The sequence below is a fragment of the Molothrus aeneus genome, chromosome 4 (assembly GCF_037042795.1).
Source record: "Molothrus aeneus isolate 106 chromosome 4, BPBGC_Maene_1.0, whole genome shotgun sequence".
Taxonomy (NCBI): domain Eukaryota; kingdom Metazoa; phylum Chordata; class Aves; order Passeriformes; family Icteridae; genus Molothrus; species Molothrus aeneus.
In genome coordinates this window covers 71361284-71381477 of record NC_089649.1, presented here as the reverse complement: position 1 = coordinate 71381477, position 20194 = coordinate 71361284, and the positions used below count along the sequence as shown (strand labels likewise).

At 44.7% G+C, this 20194-nt stretch overlaps 1 protein-coding gene across 4 annotated transcripts in view; it reads left to right on the top strand.

Moving 5' to 3' along the window:
- SLC4A11 (solute carrier family 4 member 11) overlaps positions 1–20194 on the top strand; it is a 94044-nt gene that overhangs the window by 31170 nt on the left and 42680 nt on the right. For all 4 annotated transcript variants that reach the window (XM_066548797.1, XM_066548798.1, XM_066548800.1 and 1 more), the window contains exons 4-7: positions 2640–2686; positions 8175–8406; positions 9675–9756; positions 19289–19412. In XM_066548797.1, the coding sequence (XP_066404894.1) occupies positions 2640–2686; positions 8175–8406; positions 9675–9756; positions 19289–19412 (485 nt within the window). The remainder of the gene's footprint in view (positions 1–2639; positions 2687–8174; positions 8407–9674; positions 9757–19288; positions 19413–20194) is intronic.

Here is a 20194-nt window from a genome sequence, read left to right as displayed (position 1 = left end):
TGAGGAGATTGATGGGGAGTTTCTTGTAGGGTGAATTGAGGGTTTTCTGTATCCATGTCATTCCCATGAAGGGCTCCTTTGTGGAGGAGCAAGGGCCAACGGTGTTGATTCTTTTTACCCCCTCCTTGGCTGGAGGGAGGCAGGGATGGTGCTGTGGAGGAGGAGAAAATGAGTGGCAGGCTGGTGGTGGTTGGACTTGAGCTTTGGATGTGTCATGGGCAACCTCCTGCAGGGTTTGATCCCACATTGCCCAGCAGGAAATAAATGGATATTTATTGTGAGCAAGGCAGAAGAGCACTTAAGAAGTCTCAGTGTATATTTCCCTCCCCTTTGTCGTGTTCCAGTGGATTTGCTGCTATCCCTGAGTGATTTGGTAGCACTCCAGTGAGCATTTAAGATACCAGCCCAGAACTGGGATGGACATACCCATCCATCTCCTTGCCTGGATGAAATCTGAGCTGTGTGTTGTTGGGATGAATGATGAATGAAGGTCTGGGCTTTCCAAAGTGCCACCTCTGTACCCAGAACAGCTTTTTTGAGAAGTTTGACAGATCCTGCTCCAACAGATGTAATGAGATGTTTTTGCTTGGGTTGATAAAGCAGCACTTGGTGCTCCTCCAGCTGGGTAAGTGAGAGAGCTGTCAGCAAAGATTGATACACCTCAAAAATGATAAGAGGAACCAAGAGTTGCTGCCTGATAAAAGCACAACAAGAATTTCTGTTCCATTTCCATGTATCCATGAGGACAGGCTGCAGCTCTCTCTTCAGCATGTGCCTGCTATTGTTCAGGACTGTGGGTATTTTTTGTCTCTCCAGAACTATTTCTTGCAAAAGCAGATAAACCAAAACATGTTTTCTCCTCAATGAATATTTATGGGCTTCCAAATCTCCCCGCATACTTCTGCATGTGTAATTAGGCTGAAAGTTGGGTAAGTGAGCATTGGAGAACTACAGATGTGAGAGCCTGGGGAAAATGCTTGATGTTTCTGGTTTATTTGGGTGCTTGCTTTTTAATAATAAATTGCATTTTTTAGATGAAACAGCTTGTGTTTTCGAAAAGGCGCAGCAAAAGCAGGAATAATTGGGGCTGTTGCAGCAGCAGACTTGTCTGGTTAAGTGATGCTTTTAAACACATGTGCAGCATCCAAGTGAAATCTGGGAGAAGTTGGGTGATGTAACCAAAGCCTCTGAACCACCTCATTTTGTTTAGGGGGAGATGAAGTCAATCCTTTCCCTCTCTTCTGCAGCTCTGCTCCCACTTTGAGTTGGAGCCTTTGAACCCCATCGAGGGCAAAACTCAAATTTCTGTTTGATCAGCAATGATTCTGTTTAAATCAGCTTTCTGCATGCAAAAGATAATTGGTTTTTTTTTGGAGTTCTGGAGTTCTAACGTGAGTTACACCCTCAGCTTATTTTTTGGAGAGTAGCAGGGCTTGGCTTGAAGGTAAGTGGCCAAGTCATGGGATTGCAGCAGCTCTTACAGGTTAGGATTTGGAAGCAGAGATCTGGAAAGGAAGCAAAACCCTCATCTGAATAACTGTAACTCCGTGTTACATCTCTGTAGTTTTCCACAGCTTGGCCTCTGGAAAAGTTTTGGTCTTCAGTGGGTTTTTCCATGCTGCTGCTACTGCGCTCGTTCAAATTAAAGCTGTTCATGTGCTTCATTTTGGTAGCAGCTCAGGCTTTTTGGGGGGTTTTTTTAGAACTTAAGGAGAAGGATGCCAGGCTGGAAGTGTTCAAGGCCAGGTTGCATGGGGCTTGGAGCAGCCTGGTCAAGTGGAAGGTGACCTTGATGGTCTTTAAGATCCCTTCCAACCCAAACTGTTCTGTGATTCTCTGCACAAAAGGTACCTGTGGGACAAATAATGCCACAGAGAGGCTGCCTTGGCTGCAAGGAGTGGGCTTTTGGCAAAGACAGCTTGATTTTGTTTTGTTTTGTAGCTGATAGCCAAAAAATTCTTTGTAGTTACTGTAAGAAAATGTTATTGTTGGCGCTTGGAAGTTTGAAGTGGGAATTTCCCGGGTTCCCCCATCCTGTGTATTCAATGACATTTACTAGTCCCTAAACAGCAGTTTTCTTTCCCAAGAGCTGTGTTGCTTTCTCCTCAGATTTATGGAGGCAGCGTGGTGAGTTGACAGGACATTAATGCGCTCATCTTGGAGTCACTGCCTGCAATCCCTTGGAAGTGCCTGGCTGTTATTGTTGACTCCTTAACGAGGACAAGGAGGGTTTCCAAACGAGGGTGACTCATGAAATCGTAGCCTCAATCTATCAAACAGCGATGCATTGGATTAAATGATTACTTCAAGGATTAGGAGTTAGATTTTTGGGGAGGTGGAGAGGGAGTGAGAGAAGGGAAGAGTAAAAATACATCAGAGTTACAAAAACCAAGCCAAAAAAAGCTGCAAGACACAATCCCCGAGTGATCAGATAATGCCAATCCAAGCGTGCTTGGTTCACGCTTCCAAAATGGGAGATGTTGTAAAAACTGAATCTCTGCTTTTCTCTAGAGATCATCCCCTGCCAAGAGAGTGATGCTTCACCTCCTCCTGAGCCTCCTGCTCAGCTCCTGCTGCCTGTCAGGTACCTCTGATAGTAACACTCTTCTGATGTGGGGTTTTTTTTTCCTTCTTTCCAGCTGAAAGTGAAGGTGCTGGCTGCGTGTTACTGCACACATCAAGGAAGGTAAGTAGAGGTGCTGTGTGACCAATTTGCTTTTTTCATCATCCAGAAGTAGAGAAAAGGATCATGAAACGCACTGAGGGGCTGCTTGTTGCTGGCCTAAGCAAAAGGCATTTAAATGCTTCTTCTCTTCAATTCCTCTCCCTTTCTTTAAACCTAAAAAGCCACGTGCTGATGATTCTCAGAACAATTTCTCTGTAATTCTGATTGTTCCACTGCTTTTTGTCCCAGACAATTCCTTGACATGTTAATTCATCACTTTCTCTTCTGCAGCTGCCTCCACAGGGATCCAAGTGTGTCCTGGCTGCTGAGCTCCTCTGGAGCTGGAAACAGAGACACCCAGCAGACATGGCTGGGATTTGGTTCCCTCTTTATTCCAGCTATTCAGTCATCCTTCATGAGGTTCAGCAGGAGTGAGATCCCTGGAAACCAGCAGGCTAGGAGGAGGATTAGGAGCCCACACTTAGTTTACACTTGCTCTTGAGACTGTAACTCTCTAATGATAAGGTGAAAGTGCAAAAAAAACCTCAATAGGCTTTGTTATTCCAAACCTTCAGCTGTGGAAAGGCTCAGAAAGTACTCAGGGAGGAATTGGGTTGTTTTTTTAATAACTTCTCTGTGAGGGTGGGCAGGCCCTGGCACAGGGTGCCCAGAGAAGCTGTGGCTGCCCCTGGGTCCCTGGAGGTGTCCAAGGCCAGGCTGGCCAGGGCTTGGAGCAACCTGGGCTAGTGAAAGTGTCCCTGCCATGGCAGGGGTGGCACTGGGTGATCTTAGAGGTCCCTTCCAACCCAACCCATTCTTTAATTCTCGGATTCTCTGGGAAGTTTCACCTTTAGGGTTGTGAGGCTGGTGGTGCATTAAGTTGTCCTGAATTCTTGCCTGAAGGAGTGGCTGTTGTCATGGGAACTTGTAGCATCACTGATCCTGGTAAATCACAGAATCATTTAGGTTGGGTAAACCCTCTAAGGTCACAAATCCAACCATTCCCCCAGCACTGCCAAGGCCACCGCTGACATGTCCCCAAGTGCCACTTCCACACAGCTTTTAAATCCCTCCTGGGATGGGGACTCCACTCCACCACAGCCTTGGGCAGCTGTGCCAGTGCCTCAGGTCTTGGATTTCAGGCTTTGTTGCAAGTTGTGACTTGAGGTTTTAGTTTGTGTAGCCTTATAAGCTTTGGGGGCTTTTTAGGGAATCCCAGAGAGCTCTTTAATTCTGCTTTGCTTTAGGACTCTAAGACAGCTCAAATCCTGAAAAGATATTTCAGAAGTGTGAATTAGTAGTGGGAGGAAATGTGTGATAGCTTTAGAAACCTTTTCCCCAAGTTAACAAAAAACCCCAAAGCAAATCGATACCCAAGAAAACACCACCCAAAACAAAGCCACCACCAAAAAAAAAAAAAAATTAAACATTGTTTGGTATAGAATCATGGAAAGTTAAAATAGGCAATTCTATGCTCAGGAATGAAAATGTCTTTATCCCTAATTTGTCTTGTCTAGTCCCAGTGCCAAGGTTCTCAGTCATACACACTTGACTGAAAGTAACCTGAGAACTTAATCACTTAAAAGTGCAAATTCTAAGCCCAAATGCAGGATCTGCCTCTGATAAGGAATAGTTGGAAACTGCTAACTCACAAGTGTCTCTTCTATTTTGTTTTTCCTTTTCAGAGCTGTAGGATTCTTGCTGTTTCTGGCCTGTAGTTCATACTTGAGCATTTTAGTGTGCTGTGCAGCCATAAATACCAGAGAGCTTTAGCAGGGCTTGAGAAAAAGACACTTTTGCCAGTTTTTCCCTCCAGGGAGGATGAGTGGAAATTTTGTGCTTCAAATGCAAAGGAAATTGAGACCTGACTCATGGAGGAGATGGCTCCAAGTGTCTGGGAAGGGGGAATCACCAGCAGAGAAGTGAGAAGCTTGGTCTGGAGAGGTTTCCCTGTAGGTTGTCCCTGTCTCTGGTGGAAGCCCGTGGTTCTGGGAGGGCAGTTTGTGTCTCAGGCAATTTGCTATATAGCAGGGCAGGAATAAAGGTTCTTCACACAGTTTGAGCTATTTAATCACCATCACAGAGTGGTTCTGAGGGAATTGGCCCAAAGAACCATGGCAGCAGCCCAGGCAGAACTCTGCTCAGCAGAATGGGATATTTTGGACACCACAGAAAATCTGCTGGTGGCTCTAAGTGAAGGTGTCTCCCTCCTGAGCAGCCAGCCAGGAGAGAGCTTGCAATTTGTGCCTTGTTGATAAGTTAGAATGTGTGATTTTGGCCTGTCTGAAGTCAGGGGAGGGTGTTTCAGTGTTTTCCCCCTTTTTTGGCACAACAGCCTCTGTTCCTGTCACGGTGCAAGGTGGAGCTTTGCAATCAAGGATGCCCAGAGCTGTTCAAATGGCTCTTGGGTAGCTGACTTGGGTTTCATCCTAAGCAGTTTCCAGCATCAAATTTCCAGCATCAAGTTTCCTGGTGTGACTTGACTATCCAGCTAAAAATATTAGTGAGGGAGCATTCATTAATCTCCCCTGAACCCAGTGGGGGTCCTGGCTGGAACAGTGGTGCCTGAGCTGTCTCTGAGGCTTTGCTGTGCCAGTGCTTCCAGTAATTTGATTTTGGTGTGTCTCAGGGAGTGATGGATTTCTCTCCTTTCATGGTGGCTGCTTGCCTTGTGATGTTTAATGTGCATAAAGCCTCTTTAAGCTCAGAGAGTAGATTTAGATTGGGTGTTAGAGATGCTCCCTTGTGAGGGTGGTGAGGCCCTGGCACAGGGTGCCCAGAGCAGCTGTGGCTGCCCCTGGATCCCTGGAAGTGCCCAAGGCCAGGCTGGACAGGGCTTTGGAGCATCCTGGGCTAGTGGAAAGTGTTCGTGCCCATGGCAGGGGATGGAACTGGATGAGCTTTGAGTTCCCTTCCAGCCCAAACCATTCCATGACTCTACAATGCCTTCCCTAATCTTAGGAACTGATAATAATGATAAATGGATGATAAATATGAGTCTTCCCCCTATTTCCTATAAAGGACCAACAGCAGGGAAATGAAACAGCTGTGGGCCATGGAAAGTTATTTTTCCAAGGCATTGCTTGAAGCCTGTGGCTCAGCTGGAGCTGAATCCTCCTGATTTGCATTGAGCTGCTGCTGCAGGATCAGGGTTGATTGAGATGAACCGGGGCCTTCCAGTGCCTGAAGGGAGCTACAAGAAAGATAGGAAGAGGTAACTGAAAATAGTCTGGAGTGACAGGACAAGGGGAAATGACTTCAGACTGAAAGAGGATAGGTTTAGACTGGATATTAGGAAAAAACTCTTTATCATGAAGATGGTGAGGCCCTGGCACAGCTTGCCCAGAGCAGCTGTGTCTGCCCCACCCTGGAAGTGTCCAAGGCCAGGCTGGATAGTGCTCTGAGCACCCTGGGATAGTGGAAGGTGTCCCTGCCCATGGCAGGGGTGAAACTGGATAATCTTTAAGGTCCCTTCAACCCAAACCATTCTGTGATTCTGTGATCTGGGCAGATAACCCACATGAATGCCTTTGATTAATTTTTTCCTGTCCCTCACCTTTCTCCTTCTGCTGTTCTGCTTCTGGTTGTTTCTCTCCAGAAGTTGGTGACACAAAGCCACTTTTGCTATTTTGAAAGCTCTTATTACAGGTGTAGGTTAATCTGCTCTCACTTTTGAGACAGACTCACTCCTTGCACTTCTGAGGTGGAGTTGTAGCTGTGTCACTGTCTCCTCTCCTACGAGCAGATGGCTCCAAAGCCTTGGGGGTGGGAGCTGAAACGCTTCAGAGAATCCTCCCTCTCAAGGATGCTGTGGAAAGAGTGATTGATGCAAAGTAAAACAGTGCTAATTGCAATGGATGTGTACTGACAACTTGATAGTTGCTGTGATAATTACAGTAATTAGGGAGATGTTAGCATTTTTTTGCCTGTGTCTATAAATGGAAAAGGTAAGAGAGAGTGTGCATGGAAGGAGAGGACCCATGAGGGATGGCCCTGCACCCTGGGGGAAATGTGGCACGGTCCTGGCTGTGGAGGCACCTGGGGATCAGATTTGTAAAAGCAAATCAGAGCTTGATTCTTCCTGAGCCTGAGGGGAGCTGAGGGTTTCAATGTCTCTTGACAATCTGGTTCTCAGCATCACAAATTGAGCTTGGCAGCTTTCCCATGGGAAGGAAGATCCATAGAGCAGCTCAGTTCCCATTTCCTCACTCAGGCTGTTGAAGGAGAGGGCCAGGACTGCCAGCCCTCCTTGTCCAGTGCTTGTGTGTGGATTTCCAAGGACTCTGCAATGGGAATTTGTAGTTTGATCACTCAATTAATCACTTTCCCAGCTGACAGGTACAGAAAGGAGTTGAGGATCTGGAACATATGTTGCAGACAGGTAGAAAAATTATAAAAGAAAAGCCTCATAAAATCAGGGCTGCTCTGCTAAATTAATAGCTGACCTATCACTTCTAAGTGCAGAGAAGTACTTTGCAAGTTCTCATGCAAAAACATCTTGAAAATGAGAGTTTGTTAACACAACAGTCTATTTGTAGGGTAGAAGACAAGTACATCTATATAAACAATAAGCTCAGTCCCATCAGTGAAGATAATATGTAAACAATTCAAGAAAAGAAATATTTGATAGACAAGTAAAATACCTTTTACTAACCAATAGAGTAATTAGCAAGAAAGCTATTAACCAGTTAAAGTTGCCCATGAGGGCTGTAAAAACTGCATTAAATGAGTTGTGTGAATAAAGAATTAACTTTTCCTGCATGAAGAAACTGAGTCCTGACACACTGGGGCTGTCTCTTCCATCTCAAGGCCAATAAGTCTGGGACAGCAGAAGGAACCAGTAGAGAGCTGGGATAGTTTCAGCCTCTGCTGTCTTTTACTCACTATTGCTTTAAAGCTAAATCCACAAAGGAAGAAAACTTCCATGGAAGTGGAAAGAACAGAAATTTAGCAAATGTCAGCAAAGCTGATGGGCTGGATGAGATTTCCCACCTGCCACTTCAGGCTCCCTAACTGGGAGCACTGGGGACAGATGGTTCCCAGTTTGAGGACCACTGGGTTGACTTGGCACTGAGATTCATACTGGTGATTTTTCATGCTGCTGAGCTCAGTGTCCATTTCTCCCAGATAGCTTTCCCATGTTTTTTCAAACTTCCTGAATTATTTGAATCTAAAAAAGATTTTAAATGCTACCTTAAGTATTTTTGCTTTTAGACCAACTTATTCTAGGCTAAAAAAAAAAAAAATCCAACCACATAAAAACTCTTTTTTTGAAAATTCTGCTTTCTGTGTCAGGGTATAAATGGTACCTGTGGGCACACTGTTAGGATAAGCCTTGAAAATGCAAACCTTCAATACATTAATGCATAAAAAGCCTTTTCTCCTGTGATCTGAATGGCCAGTAGAATCTTTGGTTGGGTGCTAACCTCAACAAAACTGCTTGTGAAGGACCCAAATTCTACTTTGCTGGTTTTGTGTACAGCTGTCTCATGCTCTTTTCTCAACACAGTACCTGAAATTAAAGAATTTTGAGGAGGAGGTGAGAGCCCAGAGAGACCTGGATGGTTTCTTGGCCAGAGCCAGCATCATCCTGGATGAAACAGCCACGTCCTTGGACGATGTTCTCCGGGAGATGCTGAAACACTTCGCCGAGGATCCTGAGAACATGGAGCCCAGCTGCAACTTCGAAAAAATCATGAACACTTTATTCACAGATTCAGGGACCCCACGGGAAGGGAACGGTAATCAGCTCTTGCTTTGCTTTGGCTGCTGGGCTGCTCTTCATTTGCCATCCTTGCCATGGTGGGGTGTGCTGGACAATCACTGTGTGGTCCCCGGGCTTGCACGTTGCATGTGACTCTGTGGGTTGATTTTTTTTTTTCCATGTCATTCAGACTGAAGGGCCTCATTTCTCCAGGGTTTTTGTGTTTTGGTGGAGTCTTGCCCCTGTTTCATTAAGATCATCCATTGTGGTGCTCTCTGGGGTGTCTTGTCTGCGTGGACCCTTTTGGTTTGCTTGTCCTCGTCAGCAAAGGCTCCTTTGCCTTGTGATTCTCCACCTGAATTCACACAGGCTGAGGAATTTTGCCTGCTTTGGATGAGTAATTGAGGAGGGTTGATCCTTTTATGTCACTTCCAGCCCACTGGAGGAAATTGGAGACACTTGATTTTTTCCTCCAGAAGCTCAACTGGGGGCAGCCCTGGCCAAGGTTGTTGGCTTGGTATCACCTTAAGCTATCAACAACTGGTATCACCTTAACCTATCAACAAATAGTATCACCTTAAGCTATCAACAACTGGTATCACCTTAAGCTATCAAAAAAAGTTGTAGTGTAGTCTAAAAAAACACTGCCTTTTAGCCCAAGATGTGAAGAAGCTTAACTGAGCATTGTTTCTCTGTAGGCACCCTTGATGGTTCAGAGTCACCAGGAATGAATGCACAATCATATCCAGCGCACCTCAAATGTAACTGTCACAGCCTGAGTGAATTTGTTTAACAGATATGTCAAGTCCTGAGCATGTAGTAAGCATGTTCATGCTTTGGTTACTTCTTGCTACCTGTCTTAGAGCTTCGCGTTTGTAATCCCTTTAAATTTAGGCTTTCTGCCAATAAAGAACAAAAAGTAAGTAGTGCTGTAAAATAGTGTGAGAGCAGTAGCTGGGAAGAGGGGGAGAGAGGGCAGGGGATTGGGAAGGTGACATCCCTCCCAGTCCTGTCTGTGTGTGTGTGGTGGATAATGCTAATCTAATAACCCAGTACTGCAGGAGGATGATGTTGGGAGGAGAAAGCAGCTGCCTTTCTAAGCTGTGAATAGTTTAAGGACGCAGTTCAAAAGCAGCAGGGCAAATGTTTCCATCTCTCTCTGTCAGCCCCCACCCCTGCATTAGTCCACTGGGCAGATAGGAATGCTTGGGATTAGTAGTCAGCTTCCATTTAGACAGAAATGTTATTTACAGCTGCAGAATAAATGAGGACAGCCTGTGATGTTTCCCTCTCTTCTCTTCCCAGTTCACCTTCTATCAGACACAATTCAAGGGGTCACAGCCACAGTCACGGGGGTGCAGTATCAGCAGTCCTGGCTCTGTATCATGTAAGTACCTGGCTTAGATGAGCAAAATCACTGACATCCAAACCTTTTCCTGCTGCTGGGAGGAGCAGAGGTTCAGAATGTGCCCTTTTGGGTTAAGATGGTGGTGCTTGTTCCATCCACCCTGTCTCTCTCTGGGCTGCTTCTCTTTGCAAACACATGCAGTAGGTGACCACAGCCCCTCCAGGGCATTCAGCTCTTGGATGTTATAGAAATCTGCTGTTAACAAGCTAAGAATGCTGAAAAAATGAGCCAGAAAATGCTAATTACTGAGAAATGCTAATAAAGGAACTTCTCAAAGGGACAAGCAAACTGGTTCATGGACTGCTTTGCCTGCCAAAGTCTGGGAGCCTGGACCAAAAGATTTCTTAGGTCCTTTGATGGAACCATCCAAACTTTGTAGCTGAAAATTGAAGTCAGACATTCCACACTATTTAGACACTGATTACTTTGTCTGACAATTAATTTGGACGCTGATTAATTGTCAACACTGTTAAACATTGGAGGAGCAGGCCCTTAAGAACTCTGTCACCTGGGATTTATGAGATGTGGTGGCTTCACCCCAGCTTGCACTTGACCAGAACTGGGGTTTGAAGTTATTGTCTCCAAGTCGGGCCTGTGGGGTGAGCCAGGCTGTCCCTTCACAGGGGACAGGCCAGAACCTGAGTCCCTGAGCCAGCCAAAGCTGTGCCTTTTTGACTCTTGCTTTATTCCTGTGCAGTCTTAAAGTCAGAGTTGTCAAGAAATATGTTAATTCCCAGAGAAATGGCTGGGATATGTGGGATAGGTGCCTAAAGGCATGCACATATTTTAGCCTTCACAGCCAGTTTGCTGGGACAACTGTCACAATACTTTTCCTTCTGCTTGCTCTTCTTCTCCTGCCCTCTACTTATGGCTGGGGAAAAATGGAGAGAAATAGAGGATTAAAAAAAAAAATAATCAAAAAGGAGACAACACCATCAACAAACAAGGAAAAATCTCCCCTTGGTTTTGAATCTCTTATGAAAGAGAAGGATGTGATCTCCATGTGAAAAAGAAGTGATGGCATATCAGGGCTGTGTCCTGAGAGAGAGGAGAGCTGGATGATATTTTGTGCTTTTTGTGCTACTTTTTTACACCTGGCACTTACAGAGCAGGACCACAATGAACAAAACTAGTTTATAAAGTAAAATGGTGTCAACCAAGAGGACTTCTGGGCAGTTTTCTCCTCTTTGGATGCCATAGGAAGGGTAACAGCAGTAAGGATATGTAGGTGCTGCTGATGAGAGGATGGAAGTTGCTCCTGTGGGGTGAGGCAGCTCTGTGGAGGGTTTTGGGGAGTGTTGCCTTAACACCAAAAGATTTTAAAGGTCAGGATGCAAATGCTGTGATTACATACATGAGAGTGAAAAGGGTGGGTTCAGCCTCTTAGGAAAGTGAGCCAAAGCTTTAAATGCATCCATGTGAGTAATCCTGGCTTCCACGACAAGAGATGATTTAAAAAATAAGCTCACAGCCTGAAGGTGTCTTGTGCAAAACTTTCCTTGTTTCTTCCTTTTGTTGCTCTGAAGAGGGAGAAGAAAGTGGTGGGAAAGCAATGATGAGTTATTAACCATAATTATCTAATTATTGCACTGTATTTCTGCTGGAGTTATTGTGCAACAGATTGTGAACCATATTTTTAGATCTTACATTTTTCTTGAAGTCAGATTGCAAAACAGCTTCCAAACCTCTGAAGTAAAAGGAATTTGTTGATGAAAAAATTTTCCATATGAGTGGGAAGAACCTTTAAGATATCTGCTATTCTTTATCCTTGCATTTGGTCTATACCCTTTGCTAAATTTTAAATTAGCACTGCTGGATTGGTGCACCTTAACCAACTTTTAATTCCTGGTGGATGAGATAAAATTGATATAATAAGATTATATTAATGAGGAGGAACAGCTCAGAGATAAGGTTTTGGTGGTGTTGCTTCTGCATAGATGATGAGGGGAAATATTAACAGCTGAAATTAGGTTGGAGTGAGAAAGGAAGGAATTTTACAGGATATTCACTGAGTTGTGCAGAGCCTGGCTGCAGAAGAACATTCCTAATGAAGACAAAAATGTGTTTCCCTCTCCTTTGTGCTGGAAAGAAGGCTCTTATTTCTTATCTGATTTATCCTCTGTGAAAAGAGCAGTGAGGAAAACCTGGGGTTGAGATAATTGTTCTGCTTCTGTTGGATTTGGTGCTTTCCTGATGGTTTCAGGTCTAGGGAAGCTCCAGCAAGGTCAGACATTCCATATGGATCTGGGCTTCAGGGCAGAACAAACCCTTGAGGAATTGAAGATCTCAAGGTTTCAATGTTCCTGTGAAGTCCAGAAAAACAATGAATTCTGATTCACTGCAGGTTTTAGGGGTGGTTTTGTCAGGAATGACCAAAACCTGATCTTTCTGAGGAGGCAAGAGGAGGAGGCTGACCAGGCTACATCAACTTATGGAAAACTTGGGATTCTCCTGTTAAAATGAGAGCTGAGAGTATCAAAGCCTTTCATGCTCCAGGGTCCAGCTCTGGAAGAATGAAGGTTTCTATTTGTGTACATGGTCATTTCCTAACTAGAAAGCAGATCTTGAGAGTTACAGATGAGCTTCATCAGCCCAGGACAAGATCTCATACCTTTGCAGCCATGGACACAACTCTGTTTTCCTCCTATTCCAGCATTTGCCAGAACAGGAAGACACAAACTGGCCCAGAGATCTCCTCTGCTTCCCTGGGAAGCTGCTGCTGGTTGTTTCCTTGGAGAAGCTGGGATGAGGGATTTCTGTCCCAGAGTGAGGAGTGCTGGACTGTTTTCCTCAGTTATTTAAGTGAGGAAGCTCAGCTGCTGACAGGACCTGCAGCATGGAATGACTGAAGCAGGCAGAGGTGCTGCCAGGAGGGTGCTTGGAGCTCCCCCTGAAGCACCCAGACCTGTCATGATCCCAGCACAGAGGGGTAAACTGGATGCTTTCCATGGCATAAATGGGAAAGAAGCTCCAGTGGGAGCTGCTGGTTTTGGAGTTGCAGTTTTGTGCCTCAAAAAGGCCAAGAAACCCCTCCTTGTCCCATGAAGAGGTGACTCTATCACAAGCCAAATCCTATCACACCCCACTCCTTCTTTAACTGCCTGACAAATGAAGATGAAAATGCCTGATTATTAATTTTTTCCTCTTGTAGTGAAGGATATATGATTATAAAATGGCTTAACTGGGTGCTGGTGGATTTTTCTCCCTCATGTCCTGCTAGGAAAAACATCATCTCAGTGGGTTATGGAATAAATGTCCCTGAGCTGATGGAACTCCCCAGGCATCCCAGCTTCCAGGCTGGATTCTCCCTGCCAGCAGATTGATATAAGTGCTGATTTCCAGAGCTGAATCCTTAGAAAAATGTGAAATCAAGCTGCTCCATAGTCTGGATGGAGTAGTTGTAGAGCCATTTCTGGCTGGATTGCTAAAGCACATGGACTGGGCATTAAAGTGATTTCCTGAAGCTCTTTTAACAGGCAGAGCAGAGGGGGAAAAAAGCCTCTCTGCAAGCAAGGAGTGGTTCAGTGGTTTGTGTGCTCTGTGTTGCTATAGAATGTCTGCCTTTGATGTAGCCTGTCATGGCAGTGACTCCTGTGGAGGAGTTTAACCCAGAAAAACCCAGGTAGCCTCTCAAAAATAGGTATTGTGAGATGATATTGGATAACCAGCAAGGCTGCTGTTGAGATAATCAAAATTTGAGGAGTTAGATCCCAAATTTAATGTATTACTGTGAAAGATGTGACTCTCAACAGAACTAATGCCAGTCCATTTTTTGTGTTTAAGGATTTTTCCAGACCCAGAGGTCTGTGGGTTTCTAGAAGAGTCACATTGTCTCTGATTTAGATGTTGAATAGATTTCAAATGGAGATGCTTCACTTGCTGCCTCTTCCTCAGATTATTCTTTTAAAGGGCAAAATGGGAAATTAAAACAGTTGGACTGCTTAAAACAAATATTTTCATTTAGAGGGATGATTACAAGATTTGGAGCCTTGTAAGCAAGAGCCTCTTCTGCAGAATTTACAGCTATCATCTCTCAAGTGTTCTTTGGGCTCAGAGAACCATGTAATTTTTTAAGGGCCTCTCTACCCATTTTGAGTTTTCCCAGATTATGCTGGAGAGCCGAAGCTTTTGCAGGTGCTGTTTTAAGAAAAGAAAAGCTCAAATTCAACCTCTGCATTAGGGATTTGGGTCCTGAAGAAGAAAGATGGCTTGTTTTGATCCCTGCAGGGTCTGAACAGGGATGAGAAGTCTCCTTACAGAATCAGGAAGGTTGGAAAAGTCCAACCCTTAACACAGCACCACTGTGTTCACCTCCAAACCATGACCCCAGTGTTGAGTTTGTGAGGTCCCCAGGATGAAGGAGGAATTGAGAATCTGACTCCATGTTCTTAGAAGGCTACATTATTATATATTATATTATATTATATTATATTATATTATATTATATTATATTATATTATATTATATTATATTATATTTATTCCTATACTAAAACTATACTAAAGAAAGAGAAAGGATACAGACAGAAGGCTTAACAAGATACTAATTAAAAACTCATGACTGACTCCTCAGAGTCTGATGGTGGTTGGTCATTAATTAAAACCAAATCACATGAAACCAATCAAACATGCACCTGTTGGTAAACAATCTCCAGCCACATTCCAAAGCAGCAAAACAGGGAGAAGCAAATGAGATAATATTGTTTTTTTTCTCTGAGGCTTCTCATCTTCCCAGGAGAAGAAATGCAGGGAAAGGGATTTTTCAGACAATATCACAGTGACAGCCCCAGTGCCACAGCCAACATCTGGCAAGGGCTCTTTGAATGCAGAGAACCAATTAATTTTCTTTTAAAGGCCTCTCCCCCCATGCTGGGCCATCCCAGGTGGTGCTGGAGAGCTCCTACAGGTGCTGTGTGATGGAATAGAATTCTCAATACTCACTGACCTGGAGGAAATCCTTCCCCCTGGAGAGGATGAGTCTTCCTGGAGCCCAGCAAGGTGCATTTCCCAGGCCAGAAGGACTTCCAGCCTGGAGTGGGGGTGTTGTGGCTGAGACCAGCCTGTGCCAGGCTGTGGGTGAGCTGCCTGGCCTGGCCACAGCTTCATTCCTCACTTGCAGATCCTGGTTTCTCCAAGCTGGTGCCTGGAGCTGCTCAGCAAAGGAAGATTTATTGGCAGTGGTTGAGAACAAGAAGTGTCATTGTTCTGTGTGGGGACAGGAAGAGGCTGGCTGGCTGATTACCTCTGCTGGGCACTTTTTCATACTGCAAGGGATAATTTGTTTCTGAATTAACTTCCTTTCTTGCCCTTTTAAAAGAGGGTTTCTGTTTCTCTTAGGTCTCCATAATTTGACCCTTTTTATGATTTGCTTGAGCAATGTGTTATTACTCTGATAACATCTTGGGTGTGGGGCAGACCTGGGGCACGTGGGACTCGGTGGATCTGGGATTTTGGTGGAGCACTGCCAGTTCTCACCATCCCAGTGCCACCCTCAGCACCACCAGAGGCAGAGAGGAGCACAGGGAAGCAGAATTTGTGCTGTCATTTAAATGCCCTTTTTACAAGCTCAATTATTGGGGCATCAAGATAAAACTGCTGAGAACACAACCTGGCATCTCATTAAATCATAGTCCAGCATTTCCTGGGCTGACTAATACTGAGTGAAAATAGATTTTTCAGCTTTCTGGCCAAACCAAGGGAGAATCAAATGTAGCTCAAGTCAAACCAAAAAGGAACTTGGAGGCTTTGACCAAACCAGACTTGATTTAGAGTCAGCTGAAAATGTCTTGCTAGTTCTCAGTTTTTTGGGGAAATTTACACTCCAGCTTTTTTTTTTTTTTTCTTAGTGGGAATTTGTTTAAGTGCTACTTTAAAAAAAAAAAAAAAGTTGTTTCATTTTGAAAGTGACTTTCTTCTTGGTCTGAGCTGTGCTGACTTTCACCTGCAGTCTTGCTTGGCTTGGGATTTCTCCATGTAAACCAGAGAACTTTATTTTTTTTTGTGTCTTTTACAAATATTTGCACAATTCTAGTTGGGACTGCAGTTTTGGTTTGTATTGTATTCGTATCTGGATTCTGGAATTAAAACAAAAGTGGGAGCTGTAAGTGCTACACCAGGGAATAGGATTTGAGTCAGCTAAATAATGGCTTAAATTTGAAGAAAAGCTTGAGCTGCTGAATGATGCATGGGCAGAAGTGACTTGGCCTTGCACTGAAAGTATTGAAACATCATTTTTTCCCCAAATAAATGGATGTAACAGAGGGAGAGCAGACTGAGATGAGGCTGCATTCTGCACTGTTCCTCCCCTCCATGCAGCCAGGCTCAGGTACATCCCATCTTCTCTGTGGCACCTGTTTCAATCTGGTTTTAATCAGGTTTGCCCTCACTAAATCAACTCCAGCCTGATTTGTAAAGGTGTTATTGATCTAAATTATTTGTACATTGACCTAAGTGTTGGAAATTCTCAATTTTACTGGTGTGATATTGGGATTTAGATCCCTGTGTCAGTGTCCATAGAATTCTTTACAGAGGAGCTGGAGGAGACTCTCAGAAGTTTGAGAAACCTCAAACTCCAGCACTCTGGATTAAAACCATTTGAGATGAAAAGGGTTGATAATGACAGTGAATTTCTTGGTGTCTTGTCAATGTTAATTCCACTGTGTGAAACCTTTTGGTGCTGTGGGATCCTCTTCTTGCCCAGTCCCTCAGCTTAAGGAAACAGTGAACTCCTGACCAAGAGAAACACAAATTTTTAGTGGCTGCCATGAAAATGATCTTGTATGTGAGAGAGACCCAATAGCAAAACTCAGTTTTTCACAGTCCAGTTTTCCCTCTGTACCCAAGAAGCTCTTGAGCTGAAGTGGGATCGTGGCCCTGCTGGCAGGACTCCTATCTCTGGAAAACACAGCTCTGGAGACAATTCATGGAGCTGAAACATAACCCTCTCACTCCAGGGAGAAAGAAAACTCCAGAACGTGTGGCTTGCTTTGTTATTGCACTTTATTATAGGCTTTTCCAGATTGCTTTGTACTTGAGTGGTTTCTTGCTTGGTCAGGCCCTGCCTGGTGCACATGGCAGGGAGGGAAAGGTGTCTGGGAAGTGTTGGTACAACTCTGTGAGCCACAGGTGCTGATACCTGCTGCTGCTGGCCATGGCTGGGGTGGAAATGATGTCCAAAATGCCCAGCAAACCTTCCTTTTCAAAACAGATTATTTGATGAGCTTGATGCCTCAGGTTTTAACTTCTGTATTTTTCAGATTCTGGGCTGCTTTAGTGTGTGGGTCTGAGCTTCATATGAGGGGATGGTGAGCAATGTGCACAGAGCAGGGAGACAAAACAATTCCTGCTCCAGCTGGGCACCAAGGACAAATGATCCAAATCTCAGCCCAAGAGCACAAACACCGTGGGCTGGAGAGAGAAAAACAAGCAGGGTGGGACTGCATGGGCTAAAGCTGGAATTGGACAATGAACTGCAAGATGCAAATGGAGCAGAACTGATCAAAGTGAGAGACCCCATGCCCAGTTGTGCATTTTTGTGACCATTTTGGTTCATCTTGAGTGCAGCCCTGGCTGGGCTCTTGTGCTGCCCAAGGTGCATCCATTGAGGCCTTCTAATAAATCCCTGCTTTATTCTGTAGCTCTGTCCAGCCTCTGCTCCAGGTCAGCCTTCACAAGGCATCAAGCTCAGCAGCTGAGGTGTGCAAATGCTGAGAACTGAGCTCAGAATAATGTTAATGCTTTCAGTAATCATTCACTGCTGGTGACCAGGTGGGTGAAGGTGACAGAACTGAAGGTGTTGGCCCACTTGAAGGTTCTCCAGTTGGTCCAGAGCCCAGAGTTCATGTCCCCTCTGGCTTGTTGAGCTGTAACACAAGGAGACTTGTCTGCTGTCCAGCCACAGCTGGATTGCAAGCAGGGGCTTGGCTTTGGTTGTGAAAACAAGTGTAGCTTGCACTCGATTTTCAATTACTTCAAAAGATATTTATTCCTCACCTTAGGACCTGCCTTGATCTTTTTCTCTTTCAAAGCTGATTCGAGTACAAAAAGAACAAAAGGCTGTGGTGAAGGGAAGTTAGGAAATAAATGAACCAGTGTCATCTTTCTCAAGCCCTGTGTATTGTTCTAATTAAGCTGTTTGGTTGCTCTCAGACAAGTGTCTGTATGAGACTAATTTATAGAAGCAGTCTGCTTCCAGTCTGAGATCTGGAAGTCAAACTCAGTAAGAAAATACTTGATGGTGTGATTTTTATTTTTTCAATGCAAATACTGAAGAACTTGATAGAAAATTAAACGTGATCCAGATTAGGACATCTTCAGCCAAAGACCTTGTTAATGGAACAGCCCTTAGGGTGCATGGGGGTGAGAATACATCTTAAAAGGAAAGAAATAGATGGATTATGGAAGAAAAATTGGAGAAATAAATCCTCTTGTTGGAGGACTATGATAGGTGCTTGTTAGATGAACAAAAGGGAGGAGGCAGCTGAAATAACTTTGAACCAGGTAAAAGGAGGGGTATATATAATAATAACTCTGAGGCAGGAAAACACTTCCATACCTCTTCCAGGTGTCTGTAGGCAAACCCTGTGTGCATTTTTCACCAGTGGTTTACAGAAGGGTTGGGAAGTGGTTGGTGGCTTTAAAGGGAGCAGGAGAGCTGCATACCAGGGTGGCATTACCCACTTGCTGCCCCTGCAGCAAGCCCCAAAATTTCCCAGCAGGAAAAGTGGCAGCTGAACAGGTCCCAGCTCTGTTTAAAGAGCCTGGGGTGGAGACAGACCTGATCTTTCACAGCCTCTGGAGATGATCCCTATGTTTATTCCACACAACTTTCTTTGCTAGTCTTGGTTCTGGGAGTCTAATCCCAGCCCCTGGATCACAGCCAAGGATTTCCCTCCAAGCACTAATCCCATCTCTGTGGTTCTTGAGCAGGGAGGTCAGCCTGGTTTCTTTAACACTTGGGAGCCAGAAAGGGGAAAACAACAGCTGGGAGCAAATGGGGAAAGCCATTATAACAGAGAGGTCTGCCTGAGGCAGAAGTGGGAGTATATTGGCTTGGCATTTTGCCTCAGTGTTTCCAGAAGCACCTTGGGAGATCAGGTGAAATGAAATGTAATCTGCTTTCCAATAATGCAGGTGGTTTTTAATAAGAGGGGTTTTGTGTGTGTGTGTGTGTGTGTGTGTGTGTGTGTGTAGAAGCTTCTGTAGCTCTGCAGGTACTCAGTGTGTTGTGCTCTCTGTCATTTGTTTTCTTGGCTGTTAAAAAGCACCTGGAGGAAAAGACAGAATGCACCTTGAAATCTTGAAAGGTATTTCCCATAAAAACATGGATGTCAAATTGTACAGAAGGGAGCAGAATTAGGCTGATAGTAACTAAAAGTTTAAGACTTCAGATGTCTTCAACCAACACCATCATGTGTTTCTCAAAGGTGAAATGTGTTTTTATACCTTGTGCACCAGGGGAGATCATGCCTGGTGTTGTGGGGCCCAGTGTGACAATCCCATTTTCCCCACAGTTGCACTATAAAGTCCCTTCAGCGACGCCACGTTTGCATCAGCCGCCTGGAGAGGCCTCAGAACTGGGGGGAGAACTCCTGTGAAGTCAGATTTGTCATACTGGTCCTGGCTCCTCCCAAGATGGTGAGTTTTGTTCTTCTTGCTCCATAATTTCAGGGGGTTCTCCTGAGTTTGCATTTCCTTGGGCTCCTCCAAGGGTTAATAAGTGTCTTTAAACATTTATTGGTTTGTTTTTAAAACACAAGGGGATGTGAAAAGGCCTGAGGTCTTCTCAGCAGCTGTCAAGATGATTTATGCTGTTGGTGAGGGGTGGATTGGTGGGCTGTGTCCTTGTCTCATGGCCTGCATCCTGATGGTGAGGAGAACACTCTCTAGTCCCCATGCACACCTGGGATGCCCTTAACACTCCATGGATTCCCCTCTCCAGCTGGAGCTGCTATTTTTAGAAGTAAGAAATGCAGTTCCTTGCTAAAGCCAAGCTTTTGAAAGGCTCTTGTGAGCCTACAGCTGGTGCCCCAGGGCAAAAGGTCTGGGTTGTTTCCCAACAAACTTCCCTGATGGGGCTGACATTTACCCTGCACGTGTGGCTGCAGCAGCTGGAGGTAATGTAGCCAAGAGGAAGATGATTCTTTTTTGAGCTCTGTTACAGTGAGGGTGAGACTTTCTGGGAGCTGTGGTGCTTTTAATGTCAGACTGTCCCTGAGGCTCTTTGGATTCAGAGCTTTTAACACCTGAAACAGCAAGGTTAAAGCTTGCTCAAGTTCTGGTTCTTTGGTGTTGACAAGAATGGCACAGTAGAACACTTTTACTGCAATCAGAATATCCTGAGTTGGAAGGGACCCACAAGGATCATCCAAGTCTGACTCTGATATCATGGGGTGCATCAAGGTTAATTGGGGATCACC